Genomic DNA, 19,175 nt, shown 5'->3' on the forward strand with positions numbered 1-19,175 from the left:
TGTGTATGGAGTCAAAGGCCTTAGAGAAATCAACAAAATTTACATGGAGTGGCTTGTTAAATTCAACACATTGTTCAATAACTGTCCTAAGGGTGAAAATTTGGTCAACACAGCCTCTTCCAGCACGGAACCCAGCTTGTTCTTCTCTTAGTTTATTGTCAATTTTCTCATCAATTCTGTTTAAAATAACTTTACATAGGACCTTGCTTGGGATAGAAAGCAGCATAATTCCTCTCCAATTATCACAATTGTTCAAATCTCCCTTCTTAGGTAGTTTTATGATTATACCTTTAGACCAGTCAGTTGGTATCTTTTCTTGTCTCCAAATTTTATCAAAGAGATCAGTCAGAGTCCTAGCAGAAAGATCTATGTCTGCCTTAAGCATTTCAGCAGTTATCAAGTCAGGTCCAGGTGCTTTGTCGTTCTTTAGACTATGTATAGCAGCTTTAACTTCTTGAATAGTTGGTGGTCTTGTGTCTATGTCTATTTCATGTCCTGGTTCTGGTTCAGCAGTAATTTCAGGTTCAGGTCTGTTCAACACTTCTTCAAAATGCGATTTCCACCTTTCAGCAACTTCTTTTTCTGTAGTGAGTAATTTACCATCTTTAGCCTTGATAGTTTCACCACTCTTTTTGTTATATTTGCCACTTAATTGCTTGGTTATGTTGTATACTGTTTTCATGTTACCGAAGTCAGCTGCTCTCTGGGCCTTTTCAGCCAGATTGTCAATGTAATCTCTCTTGTCTTTCCTTGTGCGCTTTTTGACTTCTTTGTCTTTAGCAGTATATTCAGCTCTTAAATTGCCCATGTCAGCCAAATGTTGAGCATTATGAATTTTGTTATTAAGATTCTTTCTCTCTTCTATTTTGTTCCATGTTTCTTCAGAGATCCAGTCCTTTTTCTCTGGTTTCTTGTGTCCTAGGATTTCCTTAGCAGTAGATTGAAAGTTTTCTTTAATTGAAGTCCAAGTGATCTCAGTCTCGTCATTTAGGTCCTCTAAGACTTGAAATCTATTTCTGAGTTTTAAGACAAATTCATTCTTTATCACTGGGTCCTTTAATCTTGAAGAATCATATTGTCTGCCAATCTTACTCTTTTTATCATGGCCAGTACGCTTCAGCTTTAATTTAATCTTACTGACAACTAGTTCATGGTCACTGAATATGTCGGCTCCTCTATAGCTCCTACAGTCTTGCATTGATTTGACCCATTTTCTATTGATCATAATATGGTCAATCATGTTTCTTGTTTGTCCATCAGGTGTTGTCCAGGTATATTTGTGAATGTTTTTGTGTTGGAATAATGTACCTCCTACGACCATATCATTATTTAAACAGAATTCAAGTAAAAGTTCTCCATTTTCATTTCTTGTACCTATGCCAAAGTGTCCCATTGCATTTTCCACTCCAGTCCTGTCAGTTCCTACTTTAGCATTCATATCTCCAAGAACTAGACACATGTCATGTTTGGGTACTGAGTTTCTGATTGATTGCAGTTGATCATAAAACTCTTGTTTTACTTCTTCACTTTTGTCATTTGTTGGGGCATAGCATTGGATAAGGGTCAACTTGCAGTGCCTTGATTGGAATCTAGCCTTAATTATTCTGTCTGATATAGGTTTCCAGTCTATTAGTGAATTGACATGTCGTTTTTGGATAATTATAGCAACCCCATACATATGTTGACTTTCATGACCAGAATAAAGTATTAGGTGACCATCTTTGGTTGTGGTTTGTCCTTATTATATTCTCTATACAGAATTAATATTTGTTCTTGGATATTTATATTTAGCCTACAAGTGTTTTAAGGTATTAGAGCTGCAATAAGGAATAATTTAGTTAATATTTGCCTAAGATATGTCTATGACAATGTGTACAGTATTTCAGGGAGGTAGGGGACATTGGGTTGTTTATTTAACTAGTCTCCAAAGTTTTATAATACCGTTTTCTTAATTCTTGTCTCAATAACTTTATTTTTATAGAATTTTGGTTGGTTGGTCTATTGAGTTGCTTAATTTTAATCTGCAGAAGATGTATTTTTGTGTGTCATCTTTGAGGATGAATATCAATTTATTTGCCATTGTTTTATCCCTTTTGATACCTGACTGCGTTTTGCTTCATAGAAATGTCCCTAAATTGGGTACTCTTTGGTCTAAAAACACTGAAACACCAGAAAACATTTTATGTTTTAAATAGCCTGGCAACCTGGACATACCTAAATAGGACCTAGACTTCATTAACTGATCACTTCAAGTTTGAATTAGGTAAAAAATAATAATGACTTTACTATAATAACTTAAATCTTGATACATAATGAATCAACATATGAAGTAGTTCTTATTAGATTCACAAAAATTTAGAAAAAAATTCACAAAAAGTTCAGCTTTCTAGCTTTTATAGAATCTGAAAAAATCAAGTTTTATGTGAAACTTTACAAAATAAAATATTTACAAAAATAAAACTTTTAACTCTGAAAAATTTTAATAATAAATACCTTAAAATTGATAATTATTAATCCATGAAAAAATAATGATTTTTTATTAATACTTTAAACAGATGATATTTTTTCTTCTTCACAGAGTAGGAAAGTATAGAATTTAAAAAAAATATAAAAATCTGAAAAAGCAAGAAAAATTTAATTTTTAAATTAAATTTGTGATTCATAAATATACCTTTAAATTATTCTTTCGCTATTCTTAGTAATTTTATAAGAAAACTGAATGTGTAAGAATGGTTAGTATAAAGAAGAATAATTTTCTTCTAGATAATACATTTCTACTTTTTAATTTTCCAAATTTTGTTTTAGGCTACCTGGGTTGATATCTATATCTCATTACCTTTGAATCCATCATATATAATTTAAGACTTGAATTATAGAGAACAGTAAAGTACTCTTATTTGTATAATGAACATCATGTTCTTGCATATTTTCTCAGCATTAATGATTCTGCTTGCCCTGTCTTATGGAGCTGAAACTTCAATACAAAGCCCAAAGAAAGGATTAGTTGTTCCATACTGGCCAAACCATAAATGTGGAGATTTTGAAAATTTTGAGACAATAAGCTGGTGGTACAACTATCACACCCACCCAGACCCAAGACAATGCAACAACAACAGATACAAGTGGTGGTGTGTCTGCAAGGATGGAGATAAATCTGAATGTTTTCCAAAGAATAAGATTTTAGACTATGTTCCCATGGTCCAGGGTGCTCCAGGTAAAGGAAACCATCCAACTTGGAATGAACCCAAAGCTGATGATGAGTTTCAATTTCTACTTGGATTTAATGAGCCCAACCAGGCTGATCAATCTGATCTTACTCCTGAAGAGGCTGCCATTGAATGGATGGCTGTTCAACTCCAATACCCTAGCAAAACACTTGTTGGCCCTGCTATAGCTGCAGCTGAAATGAAATGGTTTGACCGATTCTGGGCAAAATGTCAAGAACTTGGGTGTAGGATTGATCATCTAGCCGTCCACATGTATGATGGAGACACAGAAAAAATTATGGCAAGACTGGATTAATTCAGCAAACGTTATGACAACAAACCTATTTGGCTGACAGAATTTGCTGTAATGAGGAATCATAATGAGAATGAGATAGTTGCCTTCATTGAGGAAATATTACCAAGACTTGAAGCTGCACCATTTGTGTTCAGATATGCATGGTTTATTACAAGATACTATCCTAAAGATTCCTTTGATGGTTGGTTCTGGATTGATCCTATCAACTCCTTGCTAGAACAAAACTCCTCCTTCCTGACTGCTGTTGGTAAAGCCTATGATTACCCATACCATCTTTATGTTTAATTGTCAGATGAAAAATATAAAGAATTATTTTCTGAAACTTTTGTAATTGTAATTCATTATCTAAATAAATTTTGGTGTTTTAAGCAATATTAATTTAATGTTGTTACAGTCCTTAAAGTTGAAAACTAAATATCCTCTCTTTGAATGAAAAATAAAATAACTTAAGACTAGTCAAAGCTTCCTTAAATAAAACAACTTAATTGTTTCACCAGTTTTAGTATTTGTTGCCTCATATGAAAACAATTACTACCTGACTTTTATTTATTGTCTTAAACATTAAATAGCAAATTTTCATATTTTACTTTTAATAGCACAATTTTCTGTTTTGTGAAAACTCTCTTGTTTAAAAGTGTTATCAGATACTAAAGTATGGTTCTAAGAACACTCTATCATAGTAGTATGACAGCATAATACTAGGCTAATTTAGATTAAAATTGTATTGTGACAATACAGAATATTAGAATTACATTACGACGACATCCGTATTTGGTTTAGCATAAAGTTAATGGATATAGGGATGATACAATTGAAGATAAATAATCTTTCTGCTAATTCTCTTGTGAAGAATTCTACCTTTAGTATTTTGCAACTGCTGCACTATCATGAAGCAATTCTTATCTCCCTCCTTGAATTTTAGTTGGAAAACACGCATTTCTTTTCTATTTGACCTAACCTTTGTGACAAAAATAGATTAAAACCTGTCCAGGACCAATGTGAAACTTTCAAACTCTGTCACAATATGTACAATTCTGTAGGTAAGCAATTCAAAGGGTTTATTTCGACTATGGGATTTTTATTTTATTGACACATCGATTGTCGATCTAAAGACATTAATAGTTATTTCTCGCATCGTAATATAAACGGCTTTCCGCGGATATAGAATGTACAATTATAAGATTAAAACTAGTTTCCCGAGGTGCCGAAGGCACCCCGGGGCTAAATAAACTAGTTTTAATCTTATGATTGTACATTTTTATATTCGTAGAAATCTGGATATAATTCGATGCTAGACATAGTTTTTTTCGTATGGATGAGAACCGGTTCCTATCCACCGGTTTCGAATGAATACGAGAAAATAATTACATACTTTTATATAATATTTGGTTCTCAGCCATACTTTAAGATCATGTATAGCATCGCATTAGGCGGCATTACAAACAATTTTCCACGAATATTTAAATGGAAATTATAAAATTTATACCAGTTTTGATAGCCCGGGCCAACAACACTGGCTTTAATCTTATAATTTTTTATTTCAATATCCACGGAAAGCTGTCTATAATACAATGCGATAAATAACTATAAAATATCCCTTTTCCCCTGTATATTTGTTAGATATAAATAACAAGCCTGAGAAAATGCCTACTACACCCATATATGGTTTATCTTTACGGATTTTTTAATGTTTATCTGGCTAGTGTTTTTATCAATCTATCTATCTCTATGTCAGTCTGGACTTTTCTTAAGAATCTTTGTATTAAGACAAGAATAAAAATATTCTTGACAGCGGAAAAAAAATTACAAATCTATCCTAAATATCTTGCGCCTAAAAACATAATCCAATATGTTTTTCTCAAAATGCAATAGTTATCTCCTTCTATAAAAGTAACAGGATGTCTATGAGTCTGTAGCTTAAGATTTCGCTACCTGCTTGCCCAACATGCTTCTATAAAAATATCGATAGAGGGAAAGGGTAATACAACTTCATGGGTTACCAAAAATGGGGAGGCGTTAATAACCCATTTTTACCTCTCCTTGAGTTGTCTATCTATAGATTAATCATCACATCTTTATAAATGTAAATAAATGTAAAAAAATAATTACAAATACAAAGAAAAGGATACTTTATATATTTATTTACTAAGTATATTTGCGATTACTTTTATTTAATGAAATCTTCAAATTTTTAATATGTACAACCCAGCATATACTTTTATCGCATTATTTTAAGAAACATGTCGCATTAATACGTCCTTAATGACGTAACTTTTTTATTACTATACAAATGACGTTTCATATTTTTTAAATTTTTTTAAAGGACGTGTTGTGTACCAAAAACACGTCGTTATCTTTAAAAAAACGTCCCCAAAAAAATATAAATAACATCAATATTTTGAATTTAATTAATGACATTTTATCTTAAATAACGGCGCATTAAAACGTCAATTTTTCCTTTAAAACGTCCAGAAAAACAAGATGGCCGCCAAACTTTCAAAATTGTATTATAATTTTTTATTATTTGTGGTAAATAAAATGATTAAATTTAATTCAATTTAAATCATTTAAGGCTGTATTAAGACGTCAAATTTTTATAAAACGTCAAAAAAAACAATATGGCTACCAAATTTGGTAATGTATTATTTACTTACAAACAAAATAGTAGAAATAATTCAGGGTTAAAGTTAATCTAATAATTTTGAATCAAACACATAATATGTTTCTATTATTTCATCGCTTGCTGAAAAGTTTCATGACCTATATATATGGTTCTATTCTTTCTAGAAGGTCTCACCAAAAAAAATAGTTTTCATAATATACATGCATAAAGGAAATAAAATATAAATTCATAGTGGTGTCTGTAGTACTAATATCCTTCATTTCATTACAAAATAATAATTGTCAAACTAAAAATAAGGTCAAAACATTGAGAAAACGAAGCTAAACAATGAGTGATTTTAACTGCCATCTAGTGTCAATATCAGTAACTATTTGATCCATTTCCTTTTTAAATTTATATAAGATCATTTTAATGCGTCCTTATTTATCAATACGTCATTTAAATTATTTAATTAATAAAGATGACTTATTACAAATAAAGGACGTTTTGACTCCACATTATTTATTTTATTTACTGTCATATTAATATGTATTCTATAATATATTTTAATATGTGGAAAAAATAGAATATGACGTATTGAAACAACCTTAAATTTTATATTTAATCAGGCATTAATTTGTAATTTCTTTTTTAAAGAAAAATAATGGCAAATAAAAAACAATTAAGGCCATAATAATAAGTCATTTTCTTTAAATACGTCACAAAAAAGACGTATTGAAAATTAACGACATGTCAATGCAACATTTCTAAAGAAACAAAACCACTTTAGTAGATGCTGGGAAAACGGCCTGCTTTATTGTATCAAGATCCATGACAGATCTATATAGGAAGTAAACGTCTATATATGAGCTCGAATCTTCCAAACGTATAGTGTATAAAACTCATAGTGCTCCAATAATCCCTATGAAATTCTCATTGACCAGAACGTTAAGACCCATTATTCTACTTTTAGCATCATAAATTCAGTTTTTTAATTCATGTTGAAATTTAAATAACATTGAAGTATTTGATTTCTATTCATAAAACAGAAACTTAAATTTATAATATAGTAAATCTAAGAAAACTTAGTTTTAAAATGAAATGATTCATGAGACACTCCCGTAATGTGGTCAGATATTAAACTAAACATTTCAACCCTTTGAGGACGATAAATTGAAATGAAGAATATTAGGTTTTCAATCTTTAAAATATGATAAAAAAATGAAGCAAAACGTTAAATCGTGTTTGTTACATTGGGTGTAAATATAAAACTAATAATTACTGATTAAATATATATTAAACAGATATTCTAACGTAAAATGTTATGTGTAACGTATATATGAAGAGAGAGAAAAAGAGAAGGAGCTAGAGAGATAGAAAGAGAAAGAGGGAGACCGAGAGAGAACGGGGGAATGAGAGAGAGAGGTAGGGGGGGGGGGGGGAGTGAGAGAAATAAAGAGAGAGAGACGGGGGGGGGGGGGGGGAACAAGCTGAATTTGAAGAGATAATAAAATGAACATTTAATTGAAGAATAAGAGAATAAAATTTGTAAGGCAAAGAGCGATAGTATTTAAAAAGAGTAATTATCTCTGATAATTAATAACATTAACAAGGATGACAAAATCCGTAAAAGAGAAACATTAATCAATTCTACTAAAGAACATTAAGAAATATAGAGTAACTGCACTTAAAAGAGAAAATATTTAGATTTCAGCAAAAATTTAAGTAAATATGTCATTTGATAGCTTAAATAAAAGTTATTTTATTTGGACATACTAACGACATGGTGATAGGGCTATCAGAACTACCTGTTAGGGACGTACGGATGGACAGACCAACCCCCACTGTAAAAAAGTTTAGCTTTTAACAAGAAATAGATCATTAACATTATCCAACACTTTTACCCCATTTCCTTTCCTCTTACTGGATGAACGAACTGACCAATAGATAAGGTCCATACTGGCAAGCTATATAGGGAATATTAACACAATTTTCAGCCATTGAATAGCAAATGAGAAAATTACTTTTTCCTCTAATCCTAGCCAACAGACGAACGGGCGGACATTTTGAATTATAAATAAGCAATAAGCAATTATAATAACAAATGTCTATTATAATCTTGATTAAAAATTTAAGCCATTTAATTTTTATAGCAGCTAAGAAAATAAATATTTTAGAGTGAATTATAGAGTAAGAAGGATAATTTCAATTCCAAAATTTCTTTTCCTCAGAGAAGGTGGTAACATATGACTGTAAATTACACTGATAACCAAAGTTTAGTAACCACTTTGACTAAAAAACTTAATCAGTGTTTTGTCAGTTCTAAACAAGAAGTGTTCAAACTTTTAAATCAACCGAAGGCTTACCCCTGTTTATCATCATGGGGGATGTAAAATAAATATAAAACATTATTTCCTAAGATCCCTGAGTTTAAAAATATCAACAAGGATGAAAATATCCATAAGTAGCAAAAATCCTAATAGTAAAAGTAAAAACACAAAAGCAAAAAGAAGAAAACGCGGCATAACCAACAGACAGACGAACGATGATCAGTGCAGTGGTCATACAAATATTCACACAAAATATTAGTAGTCTTTAATATCAGAAAATAAAATTGTGTTTATGTGCAGTACTGATTGATCAACGGATAGGTGGACAAAAGTGCATTGATCTCAAAAAAAATAAATCTTCTATATTAAATAGCAGAAAGGAAAATAAACATTTCCCCTACAGTAATTCTATTTTTCAGAGCACTATAGACAGAATAACGAACTAAGTAAGGAATAAAACTTTTAAAGTTTAAATTAATTGACTTCGTTACTAACATTTAACAGGTAAATAAGGATGACAACATCCATAACTTTAGAAGCTCTTGAATTTAAAAAAAAACAAAAAGCAAAGCAAATAAAAGCAAAAAGGTTGCACAACAGACAGACATATAAAGTAATGATGCATAGTGAATCTTTACACAAAAAATATCTTCGATAAAAGCTGGGAAAATTATCTAAGAGCATTACCGATAGACCGACAGACAATATTATTCTTAGAGTATACATGCATTGGTAAGCAAACATAAAATAAGTCTTCTGTCTTAACCCTTAATCCAGTACGGATATTTAATATTCTCAAGAGCATTACAGACCAGCGAACAACGTGAGCTGTAGGCTAGTAGTCTAATATTAGAAGCTTCTCATCAATTGTATATAATCAACAATAAACAAGGATGACAACATCCATAAAAGCGAAGCACTGAAACGGTAGGACAAACGGACATTAACACTTGTATAGTATCTGAACTGAATAATCAGAATTTAAAAGTATAAGAGTCGAAGCAAAATTGTAAGTAAATATGTTGAAAAACTGCTTGAAGCAGGATAATGTTTATGGACATACTTACATTTTTGGCCTTGATTATAGAGTTGCTTCGCTTATAATATTGTTCTTTGTTGTCCCAGGAATCAATATACCAAAAATCAAATCAAACGGATAATTAGAACACTTTGTAGAACACTTAGAAAATTTGTTGTTAAAAAAGTAGAAAAATCAACATGTTTAAAATGGACGTACGGACATTCTGGTAATGATTATAGAGTTGCTACGCTTCTCGTCTATCTCGGACGGACGGACGTACGGACCGACCCTAATTATAGAAAAGCTTCGCTTTTAAAAACACATAAACCATTATTCGAGTTAAGTATAAGAATCAAGTAGCCTAAAACCATAACTGGACATATAGGAAGCCTTCAAAAAACGTTGAAATCGAGCGAAATCTTAACAGTCAAATAGAAAAAAAACTTACTTCTTTATGTAATAGGGTTGTTCCTTTTCCCAATTTAATATTTACTTGTGAGAAAACTCACGGAACTTCTCGTATGATTTTTTTTATGAAAGTAAATTTATTTTTATTCCAATACATACACATTTACCCATCTTGCTACTACATTAATAGAATATATTCATCACATAAGAATAATCGCAGAGTTATAGCTATGCTTTAAACATCTTAGTTTGAAAGCCAAAGCTATATTTAACATGCATAATAATACAGTTCATACACTGTCACTAATTAGAACATACAGACTAACCATGCAGGAATACAGTATAGCAAACAAGCGATATAAATATAAAATAATATTTGGGAGAAGATAAAAAGGTCAATTTGACTATGAGTTACCCCCCCCCCCCTCCCCCAACGACAGCTGAAAATCATTTATAAGATTTGGGATTTTTTCCCGTATTAATTTCGTTGTTGGTATAAGCTCCTAACCATGACACATAACCTGTAAGTGTATAGTATCTTTACTCTAAATAATCAATTTCGCACTGACCAAAAAAAACTTCCATAAATATTCCTTATTTGTCTAAAAAAGCAAACAATCAATAAAAGAAGAAAAAAGTGTGAAAAATTGTTTACTAAACACAGCTACTCTATAAACAATAAATTTCCGAACATCCGTCAATAAGTAAAAGGATAAAATGATTAACTCATATATTATTGATAAAAAACATAAAAATTCCAGAAAAACTCCGAATCCAATTAATTTCTAGTGGATTAAAACTGGTTCTGAGCCATACTGAAAAATCGTGTATTGATCTAATGATGTGCACAAGCTTATTATAGAATCTTATTTCTAAAAATTTTCAACGAAAAAGAAAATGACAAAGTATCCTATTATAAAAAGTAATAAGCTTTTTTTGTCTGTAGCGAAGGATCTCGCTAACCACTGAACCGATAGGGCTCTCCTTTACAGTAAAGCTTCTTATAGGTCCAGGGAATGTTTTTTTAAAAACTATTTTAGGAGAGGGTATCACCCTCCAAATAAAAAATGGGAGGGGGGTCGACTTTTCATTCTCTCACCTTAAGTGCCCCTAGAAGCTTCTAGGGGCGTAGCCGCTAGTATTATTAATAGCAGTTGTATTTCTTATTCCCCGAGGGGCTACAGACCAAGCCCGGGTCAACAAAACGGGGATTAATATTTTATTTTTTACTTTACTAACCGCGGAAAATGTCTACAATGCTATAAATAAATATTTTTGGTGCAAAGATGTATTCCTGTTAAAGTGGGGTTGTTTGGATTGTATTGACAGCTAATATTGATAAAATGTCAATGAATACCTTTTCAGTACAATTATATAATATATTGTGGAATGAGAGCGGTAGGATGATTGTTTGCATACCATCTAAGCTATGATTATTTCCATGGGATTTTAACATCAATTCTGGATTAGAAAAAAAGATATAAAAGTAAATAAAAAGGGTTGAAGCAACTAGTTCTTTTAAATTAAAGTAGTAAGGCTTTTTTTTAGTCTGAAGCTACAGATCTTGGCTCAAATAGGTTATACTTTTCAGGGAAGCATGATAAATATAATAAGGTGTTCCTGATCAACCACCTCCTTACCCATCCCTAGAAGCAACTCGTAAGATATTTAGTATCTAATTTATAAAATAAGTAGTTTAGTAAGATATTAAATTTTTTAGTCTGGATTGATGGTTTCTCCTATTACGGAAGCTTTAACATGATCGTGGAATATTTTTCATAATGCCTACAGGATAACATTTATGAACCCCAAAGCTTTCACTTGGGGGGAAGTGATAATTACCCTCCTAAAATATTTTCAAAATCTACGGGCCTTTTAAATAATTAAAAAATATCTTATAGATATTCTGGGTGGTTCATTTTTTAAGTTTTTGGGCTTAAATAACTTTAGCCAAATCAGTCGATCCTTTGGTTAATGAGATCATGCGCTACAGACAGATTTGTCGTAATGGTTGTCTTTTACATGCCGACAAGAAATGTCTTGATTGGCAGGAACAGAAAGAAAGGTTCTCAGAAAGCATGCACATTTGTTCCAGACTCGTGGTGATATCTATATTTGAAGTTACCAATAATTTTAAGGATATACTTATTATATAGCAATTGCTGTCTTATAATTAAATTTATTATAAAGATTATTTTTTTTAACTCTATATGTTTTATTGTTTTATGTAATACAAATTTTTAACAAAAGTCAGAATTGTTTTCATAGTAAACTAAATGCATTTAACAATTTAAAAGGGGACTCCTATTGTCAATTTTTTAAACTAAACAATTCCATAACTCTTCTCAGCTTTCGGTTCTACAGGAGTGAGGGGAGGGATTAGACATTTAGTTCCAAAACCCTCCTCCACTATTTTGACAATAAATACTGTCATTCCACATATCTACTTAATATTATTACTAGCGGAAGCGCCCCTAGCTTTTAGGGACTTTGTATTTATTTCCTTATGTATTTTATTACCTTATTTTATAAATTAAATAGAATTAGTTTTGAAAGTGAAGTGTTTATATAATTTGTGTCTGTACGCCGCTGTACGTGTGTCCGCACGTACGTAAAGGATAGCTCTTTTCGTAATTTTTAAAAACACGTTATGCTTTCTAATTCAATAATTGCATGATAATAGTTGGATACGATTTAGAAAGAAATTATATACCTACTTATCATATTCATTTAAGTAAAATTAGTTTTTCAACACATCATAATGAATAACTTCTATTGTTTTTGAACAGGTTTTGAGCTATTTTTCTTGTTTTCGGAATATTAAGCTCTTGTATGTGTGTGTGTCAGTGGCGTGCGAAGCACTTTGTCTAGGGGGGGGCACTTTGAAGATTTTGTAAAATTTTGCCCTCCCCTAAATCAAAGTGCCCCGGGGGGGCACTTTGCTTTAGGGGGGGCATTTTGATTATATATACTAATTTTAAATAAGGGCGTTTTAAGGGGTGGGATTATTTGATTATGGGCCTCCTAGTCCTTATCCCTTCTTCCCCATCCCTTCCCCCATCCCTATTTTCCATTTATATCCCCCACCTCTTCCCCCCCTCATCTCTTCCCCCCCCCCCATCTCTTCTCCCCACCCTGCAATGACTGAAGGGAAGGGAGCTAGAAAGCATCTTCGAAAAAATAGTACAGAAGATAAATTAACCTCCCCCCCCCCTCCCCCTCCACCACAAAACATTTTTAATGTGTGGAAGGGGATGTTAAAAAATCTCAGCAGGAAGGATGAATAACCCCATTAAAAAAATTGGGGGGGGGGGGGGAGATAAAAACACTCATTTTGGAAATAATTTCCTAATATGAGAAAATGATATTAAATATTTCTTTATTGTTTGACAACAAGGATGACAACATCTTTAAGTAGCAAAGCACAAAAAATCATTAATAAGAATACAGACAAGTAGATTTAAAGAGCATCTGTTGAAATAAATATATATTTTAAGTAGAAAAAGTCACAAATCCTTTTTCCTGTATGTTGTGTGATGACAGTCAAAGTAAATTACATACTGGATGCTCGAAACAGCGAGAAATTTTATTTTTTTAATATTATAATCCACAAAAAAATCTATTGTACCATAAAAACCAAAGATATAATGAACTGTGTAAAAAATAAAAAAAATTACTTGTCCTTTCATTGTGATAAAAAGCAGAAACCATTTGGAAGGGCGCAAAGCGCAAATTTTTTTCTTCAAATATGCAGGGAGGGAGGGGTTTTTGGGCTATTTATTACACTAGTCTCCAATATTTCATAGCAGAAACCATTTGGAAGGGCGCGAAGCACAAATTTTTTTCTTCAAATATGCAGGGAGGGAGGGGTTTTTGGGCTATTTATTACACTAGTCCCCAATATTTCATAGCAGAAACCATTTGGAAGGGCGCGAAGCGCAAATTTTTTTCTTAAAATATGCAGGGAGGGAGGGGTTTTTGGGCTATTTATTACACTAGTCCCCAATATTTCATAGCAGAAACCATTTGGAAGGGCGCGAAGCGCCAATTTTTTTCTTCAAATATGCAGGGGGGGAAGGGTTTTTGGGCTATTTATTACACTAGTCCCCAATATTTCATAGCAGAAACCATTTGCAAGGGAGCGAAGCGCAAATTTTTTTCTTCAAATATGCAGGGAGGTAGGGGTTTTTGGGCTATTTATTACACTAGTCCCCAATATTTCATATAAATTTTCTTATTCGTTGGCTCAACAACTTTGGGGAATTTAATGGAATTTTGATTGGTTGGTTAATTAAGTCGAGTTTCCATACATTTCATCCACTAATTGTAATATATATAAGGTAATTTTGTGTATCATCATTGGGGATGTACAAAATTTCTATGGTAAAAAGTTTATATTATACAAAATAAAATACTTCCTATAACCTGGTTTGTTATGTTCAGTGAAAAAAGATTAAAACCTAATTTCTACACTAATTAAAAAATTTGGTAAGGTTAATTGAATAGTAACTGTCTGTTTGGAGTATTTCTTGATCTTTTTTTTTGGAAACTGGGATAATTTTGCTTTTTGAAGGGTAGGGGACAAAAAGGGGCATTTTTGTTGACCAGGGGGGGGGCAAAATGGGGCATTTTTTAACATTTAGGGGGGGGGCAGGGGGGGCGGTTGCTAGGGGGGGGGCAGGGGGAGGCGTTTTGGTCGCTAGGGGGGGGCGATTGCCCCAAATGCCCCCTTCGGTTCGCACGCCACTGGTGTGTGTGATAAAAAGCAAGTAAAAATAGTTTTACAACACATCACAATAATTTGCTGAAGTAAGCAAGATCACAAAACTATAGGGGGAGGTGGTGATCCAAAAAAGTACAAAAAAAAATAAAAGGATGTTTGAAAAAAATATTTTCAATTTTGTATTTGTCATGCTAAATTTGGTGCTTTTACTAATACCTATAAACGGACCATTTAATTTTTGGAAAACATGTTTTGGGGTTCTAAACCTGAGGGGCCCTTCTATTCCAATTACTTAACCTAACATAACCTAAAATAAACATTCAAGAGTGTTCTCTATTCGATAAGAGAGAAATCGTAGGATAAACAATAAAGTTTGCCTAAACAATATGTTGTGAATCACCACTCGTATGATAAAATTTGGGATTGTAACGTGGAAAACCTTCTTTTTATAGTCTAGTAATAGCAGGGTAATAGGCTTTTTATCTAGTTCATTTAGTTTTTCAATATCTAGAGTTATAGTAGAGCTTGTTTTTATTTTTTGGTGGTACTGTAAAGCAATATTTTATTTATGTGGTTCATTAGGTCTAAAAAATTCTAAAAATGCTCAAGAGTCTGTACGTCCGTCTGTCGGTCCATCCACTTTATGTCCAATATTTTTATTTTATACGATTGTCTATCTGTTTGATTTTTATTTAAGCTGTTATTGTTTTTAGTTCTTATATGGTGATTTTAAAAAAAATATCTGACCAAAAATTTAGGTTTATTTATTTTAGTAGACAGCTAAGTAGGCAGGCGTTTTTTGAAGTAGTAATTTTTTTTTTGTCTGAAGCTTAAGTCTTAGATAACTACAGAACTGATTAAGTACTCTTTTTTAGAGAAGCTTCACACAGGTCCCGGGATGGTTTTTGTCTATTTAATTTTAGATTTAGACCTCGGGATTGATTCATTAAACCCATTTTAGGACAGAGTCCCTAAATGATATGAGAAATGCCGCTAGTATATATTAAAATAGGAAGAAAACATGTATCAAATGCTTGTTTCAAGTCACAATAATGTAGGGAATTCACTCAACAATAATAACTCTATAAAAGCCACCATACATTTCTAATATTGGAAATAAATAAAAGAAAATAATGATGAAAAACTACCATATGACATGTAGAATATTACACAAATATGTGTTCTTTTAAAACTTTTTGCTAAACACAATATTTCATATTTGTGCGACAAAATATTAAACTAAAATTTGTATTTGGTTTCTTTTAAATAATTACAGTACGTTTCAAACAAAAAAAAACCCAGGAATTTTTCTTTCTTAAATATTTGGAAAGAGGGAGAGGACAATGAATTATGAATTGGATTGCTTCCCAAAGATTATAAACTAGTTATTTTCTTTGTATGCTCTAGGAGGTAATTTTCATTTTTGACAGTGCACAAACTATTCCACCACATGATCTACAGAAGAGATAATTTTGTTTATTGTAATTGATGGAGTGTACATAAATTTATCGTCACCTTGTACCGACTCCCATCCTTAGAAGTTTGTGAGCAAAAAAATTACAATAATTTATCTTTAATTAGGATACTCAAGTACGTTCGTCTAGTGTACTGTAACTAAAACGTAAAAATATGAAAATAAACTAATATACTTTTTGTTTATAAGTTAAAAAATATCCAAAGTAAAGAATATTACTTTTAAATATAATTTTGAAATGCCCTAACAAATTGAACAAAGATAGTTATTGGAAAACCCTATAGTTTAATTGTAATAAGACAAACTCTTTAGTCGAAATTGTTTTAACAAAGTTTCAAAGCATTAATCTGTTTAAAGTATCTCTATCTTTCATCAAATCCTTCCTTTTCTCTTTATCTTTCTATCTATCTATCTAACAATCTAAATATCTATCTATTTGACTACCAATCTAAATATCTATTTATCAATTTATCTATCCAGCTATTAATTTATTATTACATGTTACTCTTTCTTTATTTCAGGGATAGTCCAATAGAGGATAAATTTTACATTTGATATCCATGAATTCAATCGTTTTTAAAATACATATTGTAAATTTTAGGAAAACTTTAAGTAAGTTATAATTGGAACGCATGGCTGCAAATGAATAATTTTTATGGTTATTTATCGCAGCTTTCCTTACAAAACAGATTTTCATTTTATTATTCTGAAATATTGTTACTAATTCAAAGCTGTACATGATTTTTCAGCATTGCTTGGAAACGGTTCTAATCCACAGGATATTAATTTGTTTTGAAGCCATTATCATAATGAAAAAGATAATCAAATAATTTAAAATACTCACTTGCTTTATTGCATACAAGACGTCTATTGAGATAACTCTATTCTAATTGAACTAACTTTTGTAATTATAAACTTTTAGATTATGGGTAAAATTGTTTTACAATGTTTCAAAATTCCAGACGTCATTTTACATCAGTTACACCAGAACTAAAGGTACTAGAATAGAGGCATAATTTTTAAATTACAAACATCGGTATCATTTGGAAATACAAATACAGTATGGATATTTGCAACAAATAAAGGGTGTTTAAAAAAAAACCAATCGCTCACAATTTGAACCATTATAAGTACTTCAAATCTTGGAGATAGACCCCATAACGTTTAAAGTTTTTGATGGGGCATGTAAAAACCTTTCTTTAGACACCTTAAACAGGATTCTACCTCAATCCTAGCCGATTTGGGATAAAAAAGGCAGACCCAGCCAACATTGAGGCATGGCGGCTCTGTTTAAATCTAGTTCTTGATGTTTGTCAGGTCTTTCTTTTTGATGCCAAATTGGCTAGGATTATGTTAGAAACCTTGTTAAGGTGTCTAGAGAAACGTCTTTACATGCCCCATCAAAAACTCCAAACATTATGGGGTCTATCTACAAGATTTCAAGTACTTAAGACGGTTTGTTCTTTTTTTAAAGAGACAAATTTGTCTTAATTTTATTATAAAATATGCACTTTCGGCGTAGGGCAAATTTCTCTGCAAGGGCTAGGTTTCGAGCTCTAGTGCTCTGGAAGGGTGAGTAGATTTTAAATTCAATATTGTTTTATTATTGTCATTGCTTGGGCATGAATTGTACTATTTTTTATTAGTTTTGGACTAAAACTGTAAGGTTTATATTGAAAAAAGTGAAGCGATTGGTTTTTATTTAAACACCCTTTATCACCATTTTACATCATACATATAGGTAATAAAACAAAGAAAAGATTTAGAAAGTATTTTTTTTCATTCAGAAATGAAACATTGACTTCAAAATAATGGTGCTTTTTCTTAAATTCTACCCCCTCCCACTCCCACTTTTGAGGTCCTTGCATTAACCCTATCCCCCAAAAAAAACATCTGTTACTCCCTAAAGATTTTTTTGCCACTATGTGGCATGGTGTAAAGCCCATCAGATTTTATTTTCTTGTTTATCTCTCTAAATCTTGTAATTTATTTGAAAATTAGAAAGAATAATAGACAAAGTAAGTTTGTCCCTCTATATCTTGTAATTTAATTGAAATTAGAAAGAATAATAGACAAAGTTTTTTTCTCTATATCTATTAATTTAATTTAAAATAAGAAAGAATAATAGACAAAGCTTTGGATTCTATATCTTGTAGTTAAAATAAAAATTAGAAAGAATAATAGACAAAGTATGTTTCTCTATATCTTGTAATTTAATTGAAAATTAGAAAGAATAATAGACAAAGTTTGTTTCTCTATAACTTGTAATTTAATTGAAAATTAGAAAGAATAATAGACAAAGTTTGTCACTCTATATCTTGTAATTTAATTGAAAATAAGAAAGAATAAAAGACAAAGTTTGTGATTCTATATTTTGTAGTTAAAATAAAAATTACAAAAAAAAGAATAATAGACAAAGTTTGTCCCTCTATATCTTTTAATTGAATTTAAAATAAGAAAGAATAATAGACAAAGTTTGTTTCTCTATATTTTTAAATTCAATTAAAAATTAGAAAGTATAGTAGACAAAGTTTGTCCCTCTATATCTTTTAATCTAATTTAAAATTAGAAAGAATAATAGACAAAGTTTGTCTCTCTATATCTTGTAATTTAATTGAAAATTAAAAAGAATAATAGACAAAGTTTGTTTCTCTATATCTTGTAATTTAATTGAAAATTAGAAAGATTAATAGACAAAGTTTGTCCCTCTATATCTTGTAATTTGATTGAAAATTAGAAAGATTAATAGACAAAGTTGGTCCCTCTATATCTTGTAATTTAATTGAAAATTAGAAAGAATAATAGACAAAGTTTGTGTGGAAAGGGGGGAGAAAGATGTAAGGATAAACTTTTCTTAAATCTAATAATCTTCATTTGTTACATAACAAGGATAATCATATCCATATGGTTTGATTTAATAATAAAAATAGTATTCTGTTTTTGTAGCTGGAAAAGTGTCTCAAAAAATCAGCTTTGTGACGTCATAAAAATGAGGTATTATCCATAATCTTTTAGTGGTTTTCTATCACACTTCTCCGCTCATCTCCCTCATTTTTATGACGTCACATGAATGGTTTTTGAGACACTTTGCCCAG

General features: G+C 31.1%; 1 protein-coding gene across 1 annotated transcript; it reads left to right on the forward strand.

The window, feature by feature from the left end:
- The first annotated feature begins 2,940 nt into the window (after positions 1-2,940).
- On the forward strand, positions 2,941-3,522 carry LOC145314952 (uncharacterized). The gene has a single exon (XM_080155026.1). The coding sequence runs from the start codon at positions 2,941-2,943 to the stop codon at positions 3,520-3,522; it is 582 nt and encodes a 193-aa protein (XP_080011152.1).
- Positions 3,523-19,175: the final 15,653 nt, after the last annotated feature.

The sequence above is a fragment of the Acartia tonsa genome, chromosome 3 (genome assembly GCF_053477335.1).
Source record: "Acartia tonsa isolate MP-2025a chromosome 3, ASM5347733v1, whole genome shotgun sequence".
Classification (NCBI taxonomy): Eukaryota; Metazoa; Arthropoda; class Copepoda; order Calanoida; family Acartiidae; genus Acartia; species Acartia tonsa.